At 38.4% G+C, this 17,874-nt stretch overlaps 1 protein-coding gene across 2 annotated transcripts in view; it reads left to right on the forward strand.

The window, feature by feature from the left end:
- Positions 1-854: 854 nt before the first annotated feature.
- Positions 855-17,874, forward strand: part of LOC113042410 (disco-interacting protein 2 homolog C) — a 45,127-nt gene continuing 28,107 nt past the window's right edge. Inside the window, exons 1-9 of one of the 2 annotated variants that reach the window (XM_026201268.1) lie at positions 855-1,003; positions 1,625-1,870; positions 4,857-4,982; positions 9,592-9,726; positions 10,634-10,753; positions 11,054-11,251; positions 14,911-15,002; positions 15,817-15,927; positions 17,194-17,317. In XM_026201268.1, coding sequence (XP_026057053.1) covers positions 931-1,003; positions 1,625-1,870; positions 4,857-4,982; positions 9,592-9,726; positions 10,634-10,753; positions 11,054-11,251; positions 14,911-15,002; positions 15,817-15,927; positions 17,194-17,317 — 1,225 coding nt within the window. In that variant the 5' untranslated portion in view covers positions 855-930. The remainder of the gene's footprint in view (positions 1,004-1,624; positions 1,871-4,856; positions 4,983-9,591; positions 9,727-10,633; positions 10,754-11,053; positions 11,252-14,910; positions 15,003-15,816; positions 15,928-17,193; positions 17,318-17,874) is intronic. The other variant, XM_026201270.1, reaches the window with a different exon arrangement.

Consider the following 17,874-nt stretch of genomic DNA (forward strand, 5'->3'; position numbering starts at 1 on the left):
GTTTTAAGTTTAACGTTTAAGACATTCCATTTTTGGCTAACTATGCATTTTTAAATTCACACTGCATTTTGCTACAATTATCACATAGTATCACGATGAAAATGCAATCTCAAGTGTCCACCTGTACGTCTAAATGCATTTATGAAAAATGTAATTTAAACGATAATTTTGGTACAGTTTTGCTTGGACATGTTAAACATATCTAATCAATTTGGATAATACAATTTCATTTTAATAATGCAACTTACAAAGCGTTAAAAATATGTTTTTTCATTTACATATTATGTAGAAAATTGCAAAGGTAAATTATGTAATTGAGTTTTCATTTTCCACTAAATGTTGCACATTGTACAGTACAGTACAGGACAATGTAAATTTAAATACATTGTCATTTTGGATATTAAATTTCAAAATGAATTTAGTTTCATCTGCTTCCATATATCAGTTCCCTTTAACTGCATTTGAAAAGGAATTAAATCAGAATATAAGCAAATATCGTTTCGGATTATTCAATGGGCGTGTAAACACAGTCAGTGTGTTGATGGAATATGTTGTTCTGTATCTCATTAGAGAGTCCAAATAACAGCTTGGATTATTAGAAGCCATGACTTCTGCCAGCGTGAGGAGTGCAGCCGTGGGTACAACCTACAGTCCAGCCATGGTGTCATCTCTCACACACACACACACACACTGAGATGAGTCAGTATTGCAAGATCACAGAAGGGCTGGAGGTGGTGGCTTGGCTGTCGTCACACACTCTCACGATCATCAGCCAGAGACTCATCTCATCCACGTCACTATAAACACCAGCTTGGAGGTCAGCGGCTAGTTAATACAGATTCCCTTCATTTCATATTGGTTTTTTTTCCCTCCTCAGACGTCCACACAGAAGCAGTTCAGGCAGCACTAGCCAAACACAAGGAGAGGAAGATGGCTGTTCCCATGCCATCCAAACGCCGTTCTCTAGTGGTACAGACCTCTATGGATGCCTACACCCCCCCAGGTGAGCTTCACACCTGATTCTAAATCACCGTTCATTTAAAGTCAACATGAAATCCTTAAAAGGAGAATTTGCCTAGGAAAAGCCCAGTGATTATTTATTCACCCTTTTCTTGTTCTAAAAACTTTCAAAAATACTTTATTTCACCCTTGTTTTGTTCTATGTCTTTAAAGACTTTTTTTTTTTTTTTTGTGAATTTCTTGCAGTTCGTTTTAATTTCCCATTTTTATTGCCCCCCCTACAAAATTAATTTAATTACTGTAAATAATTTTAAATGTCATTTAATAGTTATAAATAAGAATTAAAAAATAACTTAATGTGCATTCATGTAAGTTCATTTATTTGTGTATTTTAAAGAATTCTATTTTTAATATATATTTTAATATATATATATATATATACACATAAATATAATAATGTTTTTCCACTTTCTTTTCGTGGCCTTAAGTTTCTCTTGGATGCTCTTGGAACTATATCCCACTCTACATATAATTTTTTTAAAGAATTTTCTAGTTTATTCTGAAATCCCGCCAATGGGTTGCAAACCCCTTTTCATGTTAACTTTAATTGCACTTGTCCACCTTCTTGGCTGAGTGTTGAGTGGGTCTGAGTGACTCTTACTAGGTCTCTCCCCCCTCTCCTATCTGCCCACCCTGACAGACACCTCGTCCGGCTCGGAGGAGGAGGGCGGCCAGGGTGAGGGTACCCCCACCTCCAGCCAGGGCAGCATCAGCATGGAGCACTGGATCAGTCGGGCCATCCACCAGGGTTCCACCACCTCCTCCTCCTCATCGTCGACGCAGAGTGGGGGCAGCGGAGCCGCCGGGCGCCTGGCTGACGTCCTGGCTCAAACGCATGTCGGCAAATCAGGTAATGCCCGTAAACAAGCCCTGCATCCACATCGATCCCTCAGCCAGTCACCCCCACACTTCCTGCCATGCTTCTTCTATGTGTGCTGTCCGCACCTTCTTTTGCTCCTTATCGTATATCTGTGCTGTTGTTGAATCACGCTAACCGTCATCAACATGATTCTCTGCTAATCTCCTCTAAAACTATGTCTGTCATGAGGAAGCAAACAGTAACGTTTGTCCGTAGACTCTGATAGGTGCACGGTTCAACAATAAGGACCAATACCAGTTTTTGGGCCAGATGACCAAATTGTCACAATAATTTATTTGTTGTTGTGAATTCTGATGATTTGTGTCACCAAAGTTGTGCAAATTATTTGCAATAGTCTTAGCAGCTTCAGTTATAATGAGTTAAATCATGTCACTTTAAGGATTTGTTTTCCAGCAAAAGTGTGTTGAATTTATAGCCGTCATGGAGCTATAATTTGTACATCCAAGTAATTTTATAAATATAAATATAAATAAATATTTTTTATATTTTTTATAATGATAAAAAATACATTTCTAAAACAATATTAATTTTAATTTAACAATTTTATTTAAATGTTTATTTATATTTGTATTTATTTTGTATTTAATTTAATTCACATTGCAATTAAAAAAAATTAAACCCTGCTGCTAAAAATATATGTAAAAATTATTGTTATAATTTATATATAGTTCTAATAAAATGTATTGCTAAAATCTTTTAATGACCCTATTAATTCCTTTTGCACACAATAAGTTTTTTTTCCTTGTGTTCAGAAAACTTAACATTTAATAAAAAAAGTGTAAACATATTTCATTAAAATATAATAAAATACAGACAGGGCAAGGACAGATCTGGTCTGACTGCACCAGCAGAAAATATCCTTGTTGTTGGGCCCTGAGGTAACAATTAATTCAACACAGAGCCAGTTACGTCTCCCCATTTTGTCTGTTTAATGTAGTCCTGACTAGCCAGTGCTGCACAGATGGTAAATCTATCCATCCAGCTGATTTTAAATGTAAACACAGAATGCAGCAGGAAGAGGAAAGAGTTTAACTGCCACTTTCCCCTCCTCCACTCAGAGGCCATTGAAAGAAAGACACCTCATTTTCAAAAACCTCACGAACCCTCTGTATCCAGAGGGCTTGAAGTTGTAGACTGTGGCTAAGTGTTTTAATAGAGCTATGATGTAGGAGTGCCCTGTGGAGCAGTTTAATGTCTGAAGAAAGGAACTCATCTCTTTCACACTGTCCTGTTACCTCTTCATATTTCTTTTTATTTTCCCTCACTATTTGGTTGTCTCATTGTTCTATCTCAGTTTCCCTTTCCTCTATCCACTTTCTTTCCTGCTCTGAGTTTCGAATCACTCTGAGTGTAAATATATTTCATTAAAATATAATAAAATACAGACAGGGCAAGGACAGATACTCTTTTTTTTTCACCATTTTGTTTCCTCGTAAGGGCATTTTACACGGTGCACTGTAGGCACAATGTCTTACGATTTTACAAACGCTGGCAAAAGTTGCCTGCTACTGATTTAGCTCAATGCTAGAGAGCAAAAAACTCTCAGAATGAAGCGGTTTCTGTAAATTATATTCTCTGTTGCTTCTAAGTTGTAGATAATTACACTGTCCTGCTAAAAGTTTTTTTAAGGCCTTTTTCGCACCAAGAATGGAACTTATAAATATAAATATTTCTCAGCTGATCCACGTCTACCTATAGTATCACGACACCAATCATAATTCCCTTCATAAGGTCCCTTTAGTCATTTTTCAGCAGCCACCGCTCGCTCAGGAAATAATCACCCACCTCCATCCCCAGCTCCTCCTATCATCCAGTGAAGACTTGGCAGGGAATATATATCAGAACAGAACCATTCTCCCAACCTAAAATGTATGCTAATCGTAAATTATGTTGACGATAGTAGCCCTGACAGAACTATATTAGCATTCTCAAATAATGCTTAATCTCTTAATGCTCAAGCTATTTAATTTTGTCTAGATTCTGATTTGCTGTCAAAACCTTTAGATTTATAGTTATCATTACAGATATCGTCCTTGGTGTGAACCGGTCTTTAATCTACCTGGTCTGCCAGACTAGCCAAGTTGGTCTTAGCTGGTTTAGCTAATTTAACCAGCTGTAAAGTGCCTAAAACCCACCTAAAAAGACCAGCTGTAGATTGTTTAGTTCAGAAGGAAACTAACAAGATAAAATGACTCTAGGCTAAGCATGAATAGAAATAAATGTGTTTGGTGGGCAGACATTAGAAAACGCTCATTCTTTTACTCATTCACGTTGCGTGGGCAGCAGGGAGCGATTTTAGACACATCAACTCTGAAAGTGACCAAAAAAAAACATAACTAAAAGTTTGATTGGTTGGAAAATAATGAATGACACATAAAATATTCTGATTGGTCAATGACACATACAATCTTGGCAAGCTTTCAGTGCCGCCTCCAACAACAAACTGGGAACTTGTGATCACCGTGTAAAAGAGCCTTTCGATTCTTTCCCTCACTTCCTTTTTCTCCTCCCACATGATAACGTTGTGTTACCATCTAAAAGCAGACAACCGACCTCAAGAGATTCAGTCGTGTTCGGAGCTCTCAGAACATTGTTAGTGCATATAAAGTAACACAGCAAGGATCTTTGGGACATTTTTAAACCCACTGGACCAAGAACAAGTTCTGGAAGTGCTTCCCAGGTTGTTGCTTTTGTCCAGTATTTGTCTTGTACCGTTGGGAGAAACATGGCAGTGTGGGTGCTCCTTTAGGAATGCTTAATCATTCCCACCTCCTCCGTCCCCCCTTCCCCTTCCATGCAAGATATCCAGAGTCCTTGGGACTCTGTTGGGAACATGGCACTGTCCATGCTCGGCTCATCAGCCCCCGTTCCTCTTGCCCCATCCATACCTGCGGTCAGCGAGGAAGCGGACGGCTCTAAGGTTCTGGTTCTCCCCCCTTCCTCCCTCCCCATCCAGGGCCGATCGCTCACCTCTCGTTGAAGAGGAAAACTATGCTCGGCGTAGCAGAGAATGGAAACTCGCTGCGGCGCTCCTGTGAGTTTGGATCAGATCTTCTCTGGCCACCACCCTTGGAGTCTGAGGGTCAGTATTTGCCCCCCAATGCACACACACACTTCCCCCATTCATCCGATCATCTAGAACGTCTCTGTGTCCTCCGTGTAGTTCTCTCTGGAGTCTGGGGGACGATGGGCCCCTCAGTGTGTTTGTGTTTGGAGTCGTGTGCCGTAAATTTGATGACCTGATGTGTCTGAACGTCAGTTCTGCTGTGTATGTACAAATAAGCGAGAGAAACTTTCTGACAACAGTTCTGTTTTATTTCGCTATTCGGTCTATCTGTGAGTAGTGACTGTGTAACTTGTGCTTTTTTCTAAATATATATGGTTATTTATTCAATTATCAAGTGTGAAATGCTGTTTTCAGGCTTTCAGTCTGCTTTTAGATGTCCATTCTTTGTCTCTATGTGCTTATCGTTGTTTGTTCTTTCCTGACCCTGGTTTTTGAAGAATAGTTCACTTAAAAATTTTAAATTCTGTCATCATTTACCCTTTATGTCTTTCTGAACCAATCTGACTTTCTTTCTTCCATGGAAGACAAAATCAGGGATTTTAAAGAATGTTCATGCTGCTTTTTTCCATAGAATGACAGTTATGGTTAACAGGGGTGCCATACAATCATCGTAAAAGTAAACTGTACAAATTATATACAGTATTCAAAGTCTTCTGAAGCCATATGATACATTTATGAGTAACTGACTAAAATTAAGTTGTTTTTCCAATAAAATAAATCATACTTGTTGGAAACTTTCACTTTTATTGTATAAAAAAAGCAGCTTAGACATTCTGCAAAATCTTATTTTTTCATAGAAGAAAGAACATTGTACAGGTGTGAAATGACATGACGGTGAGTGAAAAATGGCAGAATTATCTTTTCTCTGTGCACTATTGCTTTAACTCTCAGTGTGTTGTCACTATTTGTGTATTTATCTGTTAAATTTGCATGATTATTTGTTTAAATGTTGTAAATTGCATTGATATTTGAAATGTTTACTGTTTAACCAGTGTATAACTGTTGGAAGTTATTTTCACATTGAAACATAGGACAATACTGACTGCTATTTAAAGGTTTGGGGTCAGTAAGATTTATTTATTTCTTTTTGAAGAAATTAATACATTTGTTTAACAAGGATGCATTAATTTCACCAAAAGGGACAGTAAATTCATTAAATCCAGCTTTGCATCACAGGAATACATTTTAAAATTCAACTTTATATTCAAATAGAAGTTATTTTACAATGTAATAATTGTTCAAACTTTTACTGTATTTTGTATCAAAAAAATGCAGCCTTGGTGTACATATTTAAAAATATATGAATTTCTATATTGTATATTATATATTGTATATATATGTATATTGGTATTTCGATAAACTTCTCATTTAATTTACAATTTACACTATATTTTAAGGCTATGTTTTGAACACTAATTAAATCAATGCTGTTTACATTTTATTAGAATGATAAATGAAAATTGACTGTGATATTTCTTATCCATCCCTCCAGACTAGAAGGGTTGTGTTTGTCTGGGGTTTATTTGTCTCCGTGACGCTGATTTGCATGCAGGCTCCCTCACGTGACGCAAGACGCCATTTATATTTGTCCTCCTACGAGCACCTCTGGGCTTTCAGGAAACTCCTTTTCCAGCACATTAGTGTCCGTGTCACTGAAGAGCAGAGGGGTGGGGCGAAGAGAGAGAAAGAAAGGGAGAGTAAAAGAGGGAGGGATTTTGGATGCGGGTTATTTTCAGCCTGTTACGTAAGCACTCTAGCTGCTGGGTGTTTTCTCGTACACTCATCACTGATGGTAGAGGCAGGAGACAATGCAGGGAGCCCAGTGATGAAGCAGGAGACGAGGTGGAATACAAGGAAGGGAGAGTCAGAAGATTAGAGCTGGAGATCGGTTTCCTAATTTCGATTCAGATTCACAAAGCTCTCATGGCAGATTGATTCAGTTCTGATTTGATTAGATTCCAACTTATTTAGTTATATTAATAATTTTCCTTACATATTTTTACATTAATCAGACAGTAATTGTTCTTTAAAAGAACCGGCTCAGAAGAAATATTTGTTTCAGGAATCAGGCTCCACATGTCATGATGTATGTTATTGATTCAAGAGTTACTTATTCATGAATCAGTCTGAACTGGTCACACTGTTCATGTTTGATTCACTAAAAACAACCAGCTTATGTCTCTGAATCAGCATACATAGTTCATGCTGTTTGGTTTTGATTCGCTCAAAAGAAAGATTCACAAGATTCATTTGTTTGAGAATTGAGCCACATGTTGCATTGTATGTTTAAATTTGCAAAAGAGAACCAGCTTCTTAGAGTAATTTGTTTGTGAATGATCTAGATGTTTTGATTTGCTTAAAAAGAACGAGTTCTATAGAGTCGGTTCATGATTCATACTACACTGATCTCAGTTTTAGTTTTTGATTCATTAAAAAAAAACTGACACATAGGAGATATTTGTTTGTGAATTAGACTACACTGTTCATGCTGTATGTTTTGATTCACTAAAAAAAGTATATGTTCATAAGAGTCCTTTGTTTAAAAATAAGACTAGTAATATTTTATGTTCAGCTTCACTGGTAGTCACATCAGCCCTACGGGAGATGTAGAAGTAGTGCTGAAGGTGGGTGGAAGCCAAATCCAGGGGTCGTGCCCTTCCTTAGTCACATTCTCCATCAGAGTCCCCTTCTGTGCTTGGCACAATTCCTCAGACAGGAGGCATCTCGCTCACTCACGTTCATTCTGCCGCCACTAGTGACAGCTTGACTTATCTCTCCCAGATATATGACTAATACTTCAATTTATATTTATACATGATGATACTATATATTTATTTATAAAGTCAGTCAGAAACAAACCGACTTATGGAGAAATAGATTGATGCATTAACTGTGATTCTTTGCTGAAAAGAACTAAAATACACCACTCAATTCTAGTTATGATATTAATGTATCATATGAGTCAGTATCGGATAAAAACTCAGGGTCTGCATAAAACTTTATAACATTGAAAACCATCTATGCTGAACTAAAGCTAAGTAGCTAAAAGCCTCTGACTGTGTCGTCCTTGATCACAGTGGACGTTTCTGTTAGGGCCGTTTTGGGTGTTTTATGGTGGAGGAGGAATAGTGCCGCCTCATTGGCATTCTCCTCATTCCTGGTGTCGAAATTACACACGGATGGTTATTTCTCTCGGAATGGCTCGATTGGAGCATGGGATATAATGGAAGGAAACTTTTATGAGCTTTTAGTGAAAGGATCACCCACTGACATCTGCCGTTTGAAATTGTGCAAAAAAGGTAAATGACATTTATTTACTCAAACGTTAGACAGCACAAACTCTGTAGGGATATCATAATGATAATATGTGGTGGCCAAGGGCACTGAATGTGAAAGAGACATTTCAGAAGCGAGCTGAGGGGAATGAGAAAGAGGCCGCAGACAGCTGAGAATTTATGATCCGAAGGGGAGGGTGAACGGTGAAAGAGAAGCCCAGCGGACTCACCGACTGGAAGTAAAAGGGACTGTAATTAAGGAAAGGATGAAAAAGCTCTCCTCTGTGACTCTCGCGTTCCATCAGTCTCTTTCTCTGAGACATGTGCATATTGTTTGCTCAAAATCACTAACCCTCTTACGTTTAGTCGTAAACAATGTGCCAAGTGTGTCAGGGCTCTCTGTATCAAAGCCAGGTAGGACTGAAATCCTGTTAGAACAACAAGCCAGTTGGTTTATAGGCAGTTCCATTTGGTTATTGGTTGGTCAAGCTGATTATGCTCTGTTTTACATAGACTGATCAGCCAATGATAAACATGAACCACATGTACATTTTTGGAATATGATTTAGCTGTTGGTCATTAGCTGCAACAGACCAGTTACCAGTTGGTTTATATGTGGTTCAAGTTAGCCAATGGCAGGTCAAGCTGGATATTTACTGTATAATATAGATTTATGAGTCACTGACCAATTGACAGTTTTTTTGGAACATGATAGCTGGTTTAAAGTTGGTCATTAGCTGGTTATAGATTTTCAAGTTAGTCATTGGCTGGTCAATGGCCAACTCAGATTGACTGGTTATTTTCTGTATAATATAGATTGATCAGCCTTCAACAAACCAGTAACCGATTGGCTTATATGTGGTTCAAGTTCGTCATTAGTTGGTCCAACATGACAGCTGGTTTGAAGCTTGTCCAAGTTGGTCATAAGCTGCACCAAACCCTTCAAATGTTGGTTTATAGGCGGCTCAGTTTGGTCTTATGTTGGTCAAGCTAGTTATGCTCTTTGTTACATAGACTGATCAGACCAACTTGAACCAGATGATTTTTTTTGAAACATGATATCTGGTTTAAAACTGGTCCAAGTTGGTTATTACCTGCATTCAAGTTGGCCATTGGCTGGTCGAGCTGGTTATTCACTATATAATATACAGTCATATGAACTTGATAAACCAGCCATACATTTTCTGAAACATGATAACTGGTTTAAAGAAAGTTGATAATTTTTTGGTCAATATATATGATACAGTGATTAACCCATTTGAACCAGTTATATGTCAGCTTCCCATTGCTCCAAACCACTGGAGTTTCTCATTATGCATTTTGATTCTTCCTCATCTTCTCAAACCCAGAGAATCACTCAGCTCCTCCGGACGTCACCACCTACACCTCCGAACATCCCGTTCAGGTGGAGAGGCCACAGGTGTCCACCGTTCCCCGGACCACACCCAAATATGGCAACGCCGAACTCATGGAGACCGGAGATGGTGAGGGCACGAGAAATGTGTGTGAAAGAAAAGGAGTGATGTTTTAGAGACGGTAATGACGTTTTCATTTCAAAAATCACAATGGGCTTTGAAAGATTTACATGAACCATTTTCCTCAATCATTTTGACAGCGCATCTAGCATTATTTCTATTCCACCCTAACTTTATTTATTTTGGCAGAGGGTTTTATATAGAGCAACTTGCAAATAGTCCCCCTGCAGAAACCCGGGGTTAATAAGGACACAATGGTGGTAGCTGGTATAAATGCTTCAAAAGTATTACTTATTGTTAGTTCATGATACGCAAAGCTTAACAGTGTGTAATATTTAATGTATCAAAATACAATTCGATTATGCACTTTAAAAACACACAACAAAATTATTAAAAACTAAAATTCTTTTTTTTTTTTATATAAAACTGAAATATAAAAATTAAAACAAATTACTGACGCTTTATACATGTATGTAAACCCTAGATGTGATTGAAACCTGCTCTGATGGATCCTCTGTTATGGAGCTGTGATTGAGGGCATTGATCCCACTCTTATATTATTACTCTTTAATTTGATCTCTTGGGGACGCCCCTGAAGGCCGCATTCGACTGCATCTGTCAGAGGCATTAATCAGAAAATGTTTGTAAAATTGATTTGTTTGGGGGTAAGACGAAAATGGAGGTGTGGAATACATAAGTAAACACAACAACGGGGAGTTGAACATCTTCATTGTACACATTAAGCCATCCATCTAAAGTTTATGGCCAGTCCTTTACCCAGACAGCCTTGTGTGTGTGTGTTTATACGGTCGTTCAGGTAGATTCAGGAAATTTGATTCATGTATGAATGGTAATATTGTTTTTTCTTCTATGATTGTGCATGTTTGTGTGCATTAACACATGTGTGTCCTCATAGGAGTCCCAGTTAGCAGTCGTGTTTCGGCTAAGATCCAGCAACTAGTGAACACACTAAAGCAGCCCAGACGACCTCCACTTCGAGAGTTTTTTGTTGATGATTTTGAAGAGCTCCTAGAAGGTGAGTGTTTGTCTCAGCATAATAGTTTTTTGGAGCTTTTCTGAGCTTTTCTTATAAACAAACAAATAGAGACATACAAAATACCTGGTTTGCAAACAGATCATTCTTTTGAATCTGTTCTTCTGATTTGAATGAATTATTCAGTGGTCAGCATTTAATTAAATTTGTCCATGTGATGAGTGATGATTCAAATGAACCGGTGTTTCAACAGTTCAGGTTTCATTGAAATGAACCAGTTCAACAAAAATAACAATTTTTTGGGCTCCCTGAATGACCATGTTTTGCCTCTTCTGTTTTCAGTCCAGCAGCCCGACCCCAACCAGCCACGACCGGAGGGCTCTCAGATGGTCGCCATTCGAGGGGAACCGCTGGGAGTTGTCACTAATTGGCCACCATCTTTAGAAGCTGCACTGCAACGCTGGGGGACCATCTCGCCCAAAGCACCCTGCCTGACCACCATGGACACCAACGGCAAACCCCTCTACGTCCTTACTTATGGTAAAATAACCTTATTCTACTACAACCATACATACAATGACCAACATCCGCATACAGCCATACTGGTACAGAATAATATATTTTCACTCTTATAATTCAGAATATTAATACAGACCACGTAAGCTGATATAGTGACCCCAAAAAATATTTGGACACAAAAGCTTAATTTGTTTGCAGATGCCACTTGTGTAAATATTTTGTATTAATGTGTTGTTGTTTTAAAGTGACAAAAGTGTCCAAATATCTTTGGGCCCGCCGAATATACTGATATACTTGTGTTCATCTTATGCTAACAGGAATAACCTTGTCTCCTTGTTTATTTATGCTCAGTCATGAGAGGGAGATCATTATAGGGCTTGTTTTCTTGTTGTGTGTGTGTGTGTGTGTGTGAGGCTCTCAGCTGATTTTACTCAGTGAGGATCCTGCCAGCAGCACATCACGGGTGAGAGTGTGAGGAAGGGATTGCAGTGTGTGTGTCTGTAATGGATTGGTATTCCCTCTTTTCTTTTTTCTAAAACTGAAAATGATAATCAAGCCACCTGAGCTTAATGATTTCTTCATTTTTACACACACACACACATAGACTCATGAAGACACTTAGCCCTAACCAATAGACAGCCTCCATTTCCTCGGTTTGCAGTGGGAGACAGAAAAATTATGGCAATGGTTGTTTGTGTGGCGTACAAACCCCTCCCCAGAACCCACCAGGGACTATCACCCTCCTTCTCAGCTCGTTAAAAACCTCGCCCAAATCAAAAGAGTAATTAACTTTCCACAGAACGCAGGCACTGAGCAAGATCGCTATCTCTGCACCGGTTTGCTTTCAGCGGGGTTTCATAGCCATGAGTTAAATCCTGATAACGGCAGGTCAAAAATTCAGCAGGACAGAGGAGATAAACTGCTGAGATGCCCTGTCTGTGACTCTTCCAGATGCTTAAACTTCAAGTTATTTGGTCATTTTGTCCCAGTTCGTGTTTGTCCTTTAAGTCTATGTAATCTCTTCACATTTTTCTTTCTTATTTGCAGTTTTTATGCTTACAGTTTTCAAAATATAGAAAAAAGGGTGCCATACGACTCTATCTGTTTTAAAGTCTTCTCAAGTCATATGATAGCTTCGTGTGAGGAACAAAATGCAGCTGGATTAATTATTCACCGAAAATCTTCTTCTCTTGTCTCAAATCTCATTTGCACTTCCACATATTCAGACTGGAAGATCTTGTCTGGTTATGCGACGCAACAGCTAATAGCGTTTCATATTCACGTCAAACTTACAGTGCTGTTCAAAATGTTTGCAGTCAGTTAGATTTTTTTTTTTTACTAAAGTAATTAATACTATTATTCAGCAGCAAGGATTCATAGTATTTATAAGTTTTCAGTGAAATGTGTTTTCTTTTGAATGTATCACTTCTTTTGAAAATGTATCATAGTTTCTGCAAAATATTAAGCAGCACAAATGGTTTCAATATTGATAATAATAAAAAAACGTTTCTTGAGTGTCACTTCATATTGATTACTTAGAATCAGGGTTCGATTTACTGGGGGGGGGGGGGGTTGCGTGGGATCTCCCCCCTTTCTGGTCAATGTAACCCTGCCTCTGCTTAATTTTTTTTTATCCCCGGTGGGGATAAATTCAACCCCCCTCAAAGTGATCATTGCTACTATAGTAGTGGCGAGACAGATCACAAAACTTATCACGGGTCTGTGGTTTGATTAAAGTAAATTTTATTTTAAAATGCGCTACCTTGGCTGGCTCATCCTCTCTGTATTCACCACTCTGCAGACTAGCTCAATGTCCCGCCCACGGCGCTATCTGATTGGTTACACCTCACGAGTAATAGCCTATCAACACTTACGAGACGGTTGAAGCCGGTCCACTGGGCAGTGAAGTTGCCATCTTGGCGACTTTGTCGCTAGATTTAGCGACTTTTTTCCAAAAAAAGCGACTAGCGACAAATCTAGCTACTTTATGGACAATAATTATTTAGTCTCTCAGATTCTCTGGTGCTGTCGCACGAGCGCGAGGTCTCTCTTTCCCAGCACGAGCCTCTCTCTCTGTATCTGCTGTGTTCAACGAGCGCAGAGAGGAGCAGCACTTTCAGTAAAAAAAAAGATATTCTGTTGCTTCTAACTCTATTTTACAAGCAAGTATAGCCGACATCAGTCACAGCACAACCACTGACTTTATCGTATGTGTATTTGAATTCATTAGACAATGTTGTGAATAGGATTTTAGTGCAGATTAATGTTTGAGAGCTGGTTATGTAGTCTTAATGGACTGCGTTTCAGTCATTATAATATTCATTCCATTGTCTGACAACAGAAACATTAAAATATAGTAATAAAAACTGTTTTATTGAGAATTTGGCTGAATTAAAATGCAGTATGTGAGTATAGGGAGGCAATACAATACGACGCACTTACTTCATAAATATTCTAATTAGCACATGGCGTCATCTAGTGACATTTAGCGACTTTTCAGGCGGGGTTTAGCTACTTTACACTGAAAAAAGTTGGCAACACTGCAGTGGAGCTTTGTGTTGAAACAAAGGAAGGCAGCATATTAAACATATTAATGAAGCGGGAATAAACATCACATTCTGATTATCTGTTTCTGTGATGACAAGCAGAGTTAGTGTCTCAGTCACACCACTGAGAATGGCCGAAGTTACACATACGGTGTTTCACTCAGTTGAGGTTAAAGCAAAGGTTTTTTGATTATTCACTAACTCTTGAGTGTCTGCCTTGAGTAATTTCAATGTTAAGTCAATATAAAGGTCCTGCGGCCTGAATGAGGCGTTTAGCGTGGTGCGGGCGCGTCCATTTTGCGCAAATGAGGGGAATTGACTAGCACAGATAATGCATCTGTCTTTTCGGTTGCACTTTATTTTACAGTACGTGTACTAAAATGTACTTATAGTGTACTTACAGTGTATTTATCTAAGAAAGTTCTGGTAATACAAAGTAACTACGTGGGGTAGGGTTAGGTTTAGGGGTAGGTTCAGGGTTAGTACCTAGTTATTACATAGTTATTGTATTTACTATAATAAGTACATAATATGTACATGGGGAACAGGACTTTAAAATAAAGTGCTACCATCTTTTCTATCATTTCACTGATTTATTGCGTGTTTTTTCATTGTGCTTGATCACAGTTCATATGTGTGGGGAAAGATAAGCTATTAAGAGTAAAAATATTGCATTAGGCTGCTTAATGAGTTAAAATGAAAAAAGATTTTACAGTACCTGCAAATGCAGTGATGAAGTTCATGTTCTCATGATTTATTTTTATGAATCCAAAACATCCCCCCCCCCCCCCCCCCCTCTGTTTTTTTTCACAAATCGCCCCTGCTTAGAATCATGTGGCACTGAAGACTGGAGTAAAAACTGCTTAAAAATGAAGTTTTGCCATAACAGGAATAAATTATATTTTAAAATATAATAAAATAGAAAATAGTTGTTTTGATATTTTAATAATTGTAATAATATTTCACAATATTATTGTTTTTATACTGTATTTTTGTCAAAAAAATCTGCCTTTCAAAAATGTAAAAATTAATTAATATTTGAATACACTGAGACACAATGAAATTTGATTACTGCAGGGCACTTTTGGTGACCCTTTAAGTACGGTTATTCAGCATGTACTTCCTTTTGCACAGGCAAGCTTTGGTCTCGGAGCATCAAAGTAGCGTACAACATCCTCCACAAACTGGGCACCAAGCAGGAACCTATGGTCCGACCAGGAGATCGGGTGAGTGTGACAGAACTTCTTAGAACCAGACCACTTCAGTAAAGCACCTCATTAAAAAGATCATCAATACTAGTTAACCTCGACATGCTGGTGATTACCACTGAGAATAACTGATATACAGTAATGCACTCTGAATGGAAGTCTGTGAGGCAAGGACTAAGTGTTAAAATACACATTTTTCGAAATAAACAAGCTGAATTTTAAAACTGGTCAGTGTTAAGAAGATTATCTATGAGAATAAACTTTTACATGTTCATGTATTCATTTTTAATTGTGTAAATGATATCTCACACAGCTAAAAGGATGATTTTTAGATAGCTTCACAACTTCACCAAAAATATATTAGACAAAGAATATATTTTGAAGAATGTTGGTTACTAAACATTTTTGGTTCCCATTGACTTCCCATTGACAAAAAAATACAATGGAAGTCAATGGTAACCGAAACTGTTTGGTTAAGAAATGCACACAATTTAGGAATTACATGATTCTGAGTAAATGATCACTTTAAAAGCTTAAAACTTCTTAACACAACATTCAAGCTGCATGTTTCTACATTTAAATGCTTTGCACCTTCCATGCAGTATATGCATCTTTGTCTGTTTTTACATTCTGAGGGATGAGCCAAAATGATTGTGGTAATCGCCAGCATGCCGAACATAGAGCATAACTTGTTTTGAACCCAGAACATTCCTTTAATGACAGAGCGTCGTTTCCTGCCGCATGCCTCGGTTTTAAAGCGTGTCCCTGTCAGATTAGCATACGCTCGTGTTTGAAGTCTGACACCTTCCCTCTCTTATCATTTCATGAGCAGGTGGCTCTTGTGTTCCCCAACAACGATCCCGCTGCCTTTATGGTCGCCTTTTATGGCTGCCTGCTGGCAGAGGTGGTGCCCGTACCCATCGAAGTGCCACTTACCCGAAAGGTGAGACTCCAAATATACCAGCATGAATGACTGTCAAGTTTTCAAGCCTTCACATCCTGATTTTTGACACCATAACAAGTTATAGCACCTACCCACAATCCTTCTTCCTAGCATGGACTCACATTGTCGAGTGCCAACCTGTCAGTCAGTATAACGCAAAATATTAATATATATTTATTATTCATGTTTAATGGTAAAGTTTGTTACAAAGGCCTTTTGCAAACTTGGCCTTGTAAATAATGCAGTGTCTCGCTCTCTGGCCTGCTGTCTGTTTTTGAGATCCGTTATCTTTTTGGAATGTCAGGGTGAATGTATCAGCGCAGACCCCTCGAGGCTGAGGTATTGCCTCAGATATGAATGTTGAATTTTAGTGGTCGAAGTAAAGGAGGAGAGCAGCTTTGGCAAGAGTCAGTCTGATCCCTTGTCCGTCCAAAAATTCCAGGAAAGGACCTGGAAACTGGCGGAACACTCTCTGGCTTCCTCTGCATGCATTACACTTCGGAAACCAATAAACTTCTGTCCACTGCAAAAGCAGCTTTCTGTTTTTCTGCATTTTTGACTTATAACACAGCATTAGTCTCACAGAAGAGTACTGTGCAAGAACATGCTACCGTATTTTTGATGGGTTTTGCATGTTGCATGAAACTGTACCACCTAAATTGTAATCTTAAAAACAATTTAGTATGATACCATTCAAGCATAGCAGTACTGTGGTAATTCTGAATACTTTTTTGTAAGGGTACGCTGATTAAAAAATACTGAAGAGTACCATTATTTAAAAAAAATTTTTTTAAACATGTATTATGGAGTACCACGCACATAAATGCATTTCAGTAGACACATGGTGATAATATCATGGTGTGATATATTATCACACTTCACTTTTTTTTGTAAGGAAACCCTGTGTTTTACCAAAGTTTTTAAAGTTTAAGGACCATGGTATATTTCAAACTACTTTCTGACAACAAACTGTACCATTGTATCGCAGTAGTGCATTTTGTAAGGTCCATGTTTTTGATATTTTAACATGTAAAAAAAGTGACGTGGACATTTGTCAGGTGGAGGTGATTTTGAAACTCGACCATCCAGCATAAAAGAGATATTTAAGCACACCGCAGTATCACGGGTAAACATCATTCCTCAGTGTGCTGTCTGTAATAAGTAGGCCGTCACCTCCCCTGCAGTGTATTTTGCTGCTGTACTGATGATGGATGTTAGCTGGTCTTAGCCTATTTCTGTGTGTGTGTGTGTGTGTGTGTGTATTAGGATGCAGGAAGTCAACAGATAGGCTTTCTCCTGGGCAGTTGTGGCGTTACTGTAGCTTTGACCAGTGACGCCTGCCACAAAGGCCTTCCGAAAGGACCCACTGGCGAAATACCACAGTTCAAAGGTCAGTCCCTTCATACACAACTTTATGTCGGTGATGTCTAGTGTCACGTAGGCAGACTTGCGATTAGATTTGATTCCAGAATAAAATATAGTCCACACTCCAGAGCGGTAGTTTACCCAAAAAAGAACATTCTGTTGTTAATTACCCACCTTCACGTCGTTCTAAACCCGTAAGACATTCGGAACACAAATTAAGATATTTTTGATGAAATCCGAGAGCTTTCTGACCCTCCATACTGTAGATCCTCCTACACAACTGAAACGTTCAAGGACTAGAAATATAGTAAAGGCAACATTAAAAATAGTCCATGTGACATCAAGGTACGACAATACTTTTTAGTGCACTTATAAAACCATCATTCAACCATTTCTTCAGTTTCTTCAAAACATCTCATGAATAAATTGCATTTTAAAATAAAGTCTGTGTGGGGTGGCAGGCGAAAATCAAGAACATGATGGGCCGTTTCATGCGTGTGATGTTATCTAAGCCAGACTGCTAGCAGTCAGCGTTTGTTGCACTGTCTGGGCCACAGTAAGATGAGAGAGGGTATAAATAGA

This window comes from Carassius auratus, chromosome 24 (assembly GCF_003368295.1).
Source record: "Carassius auratus strain Wakin chromosome 24, ASM336829v1, whole genome shotgun sequence".
Taxonomy (NCBI): Eukaryota; Metazoa; Chordata; class Actinopteri; order Cypriniformes; family Cyprinidae; genus Carassius; species Carassius auratus.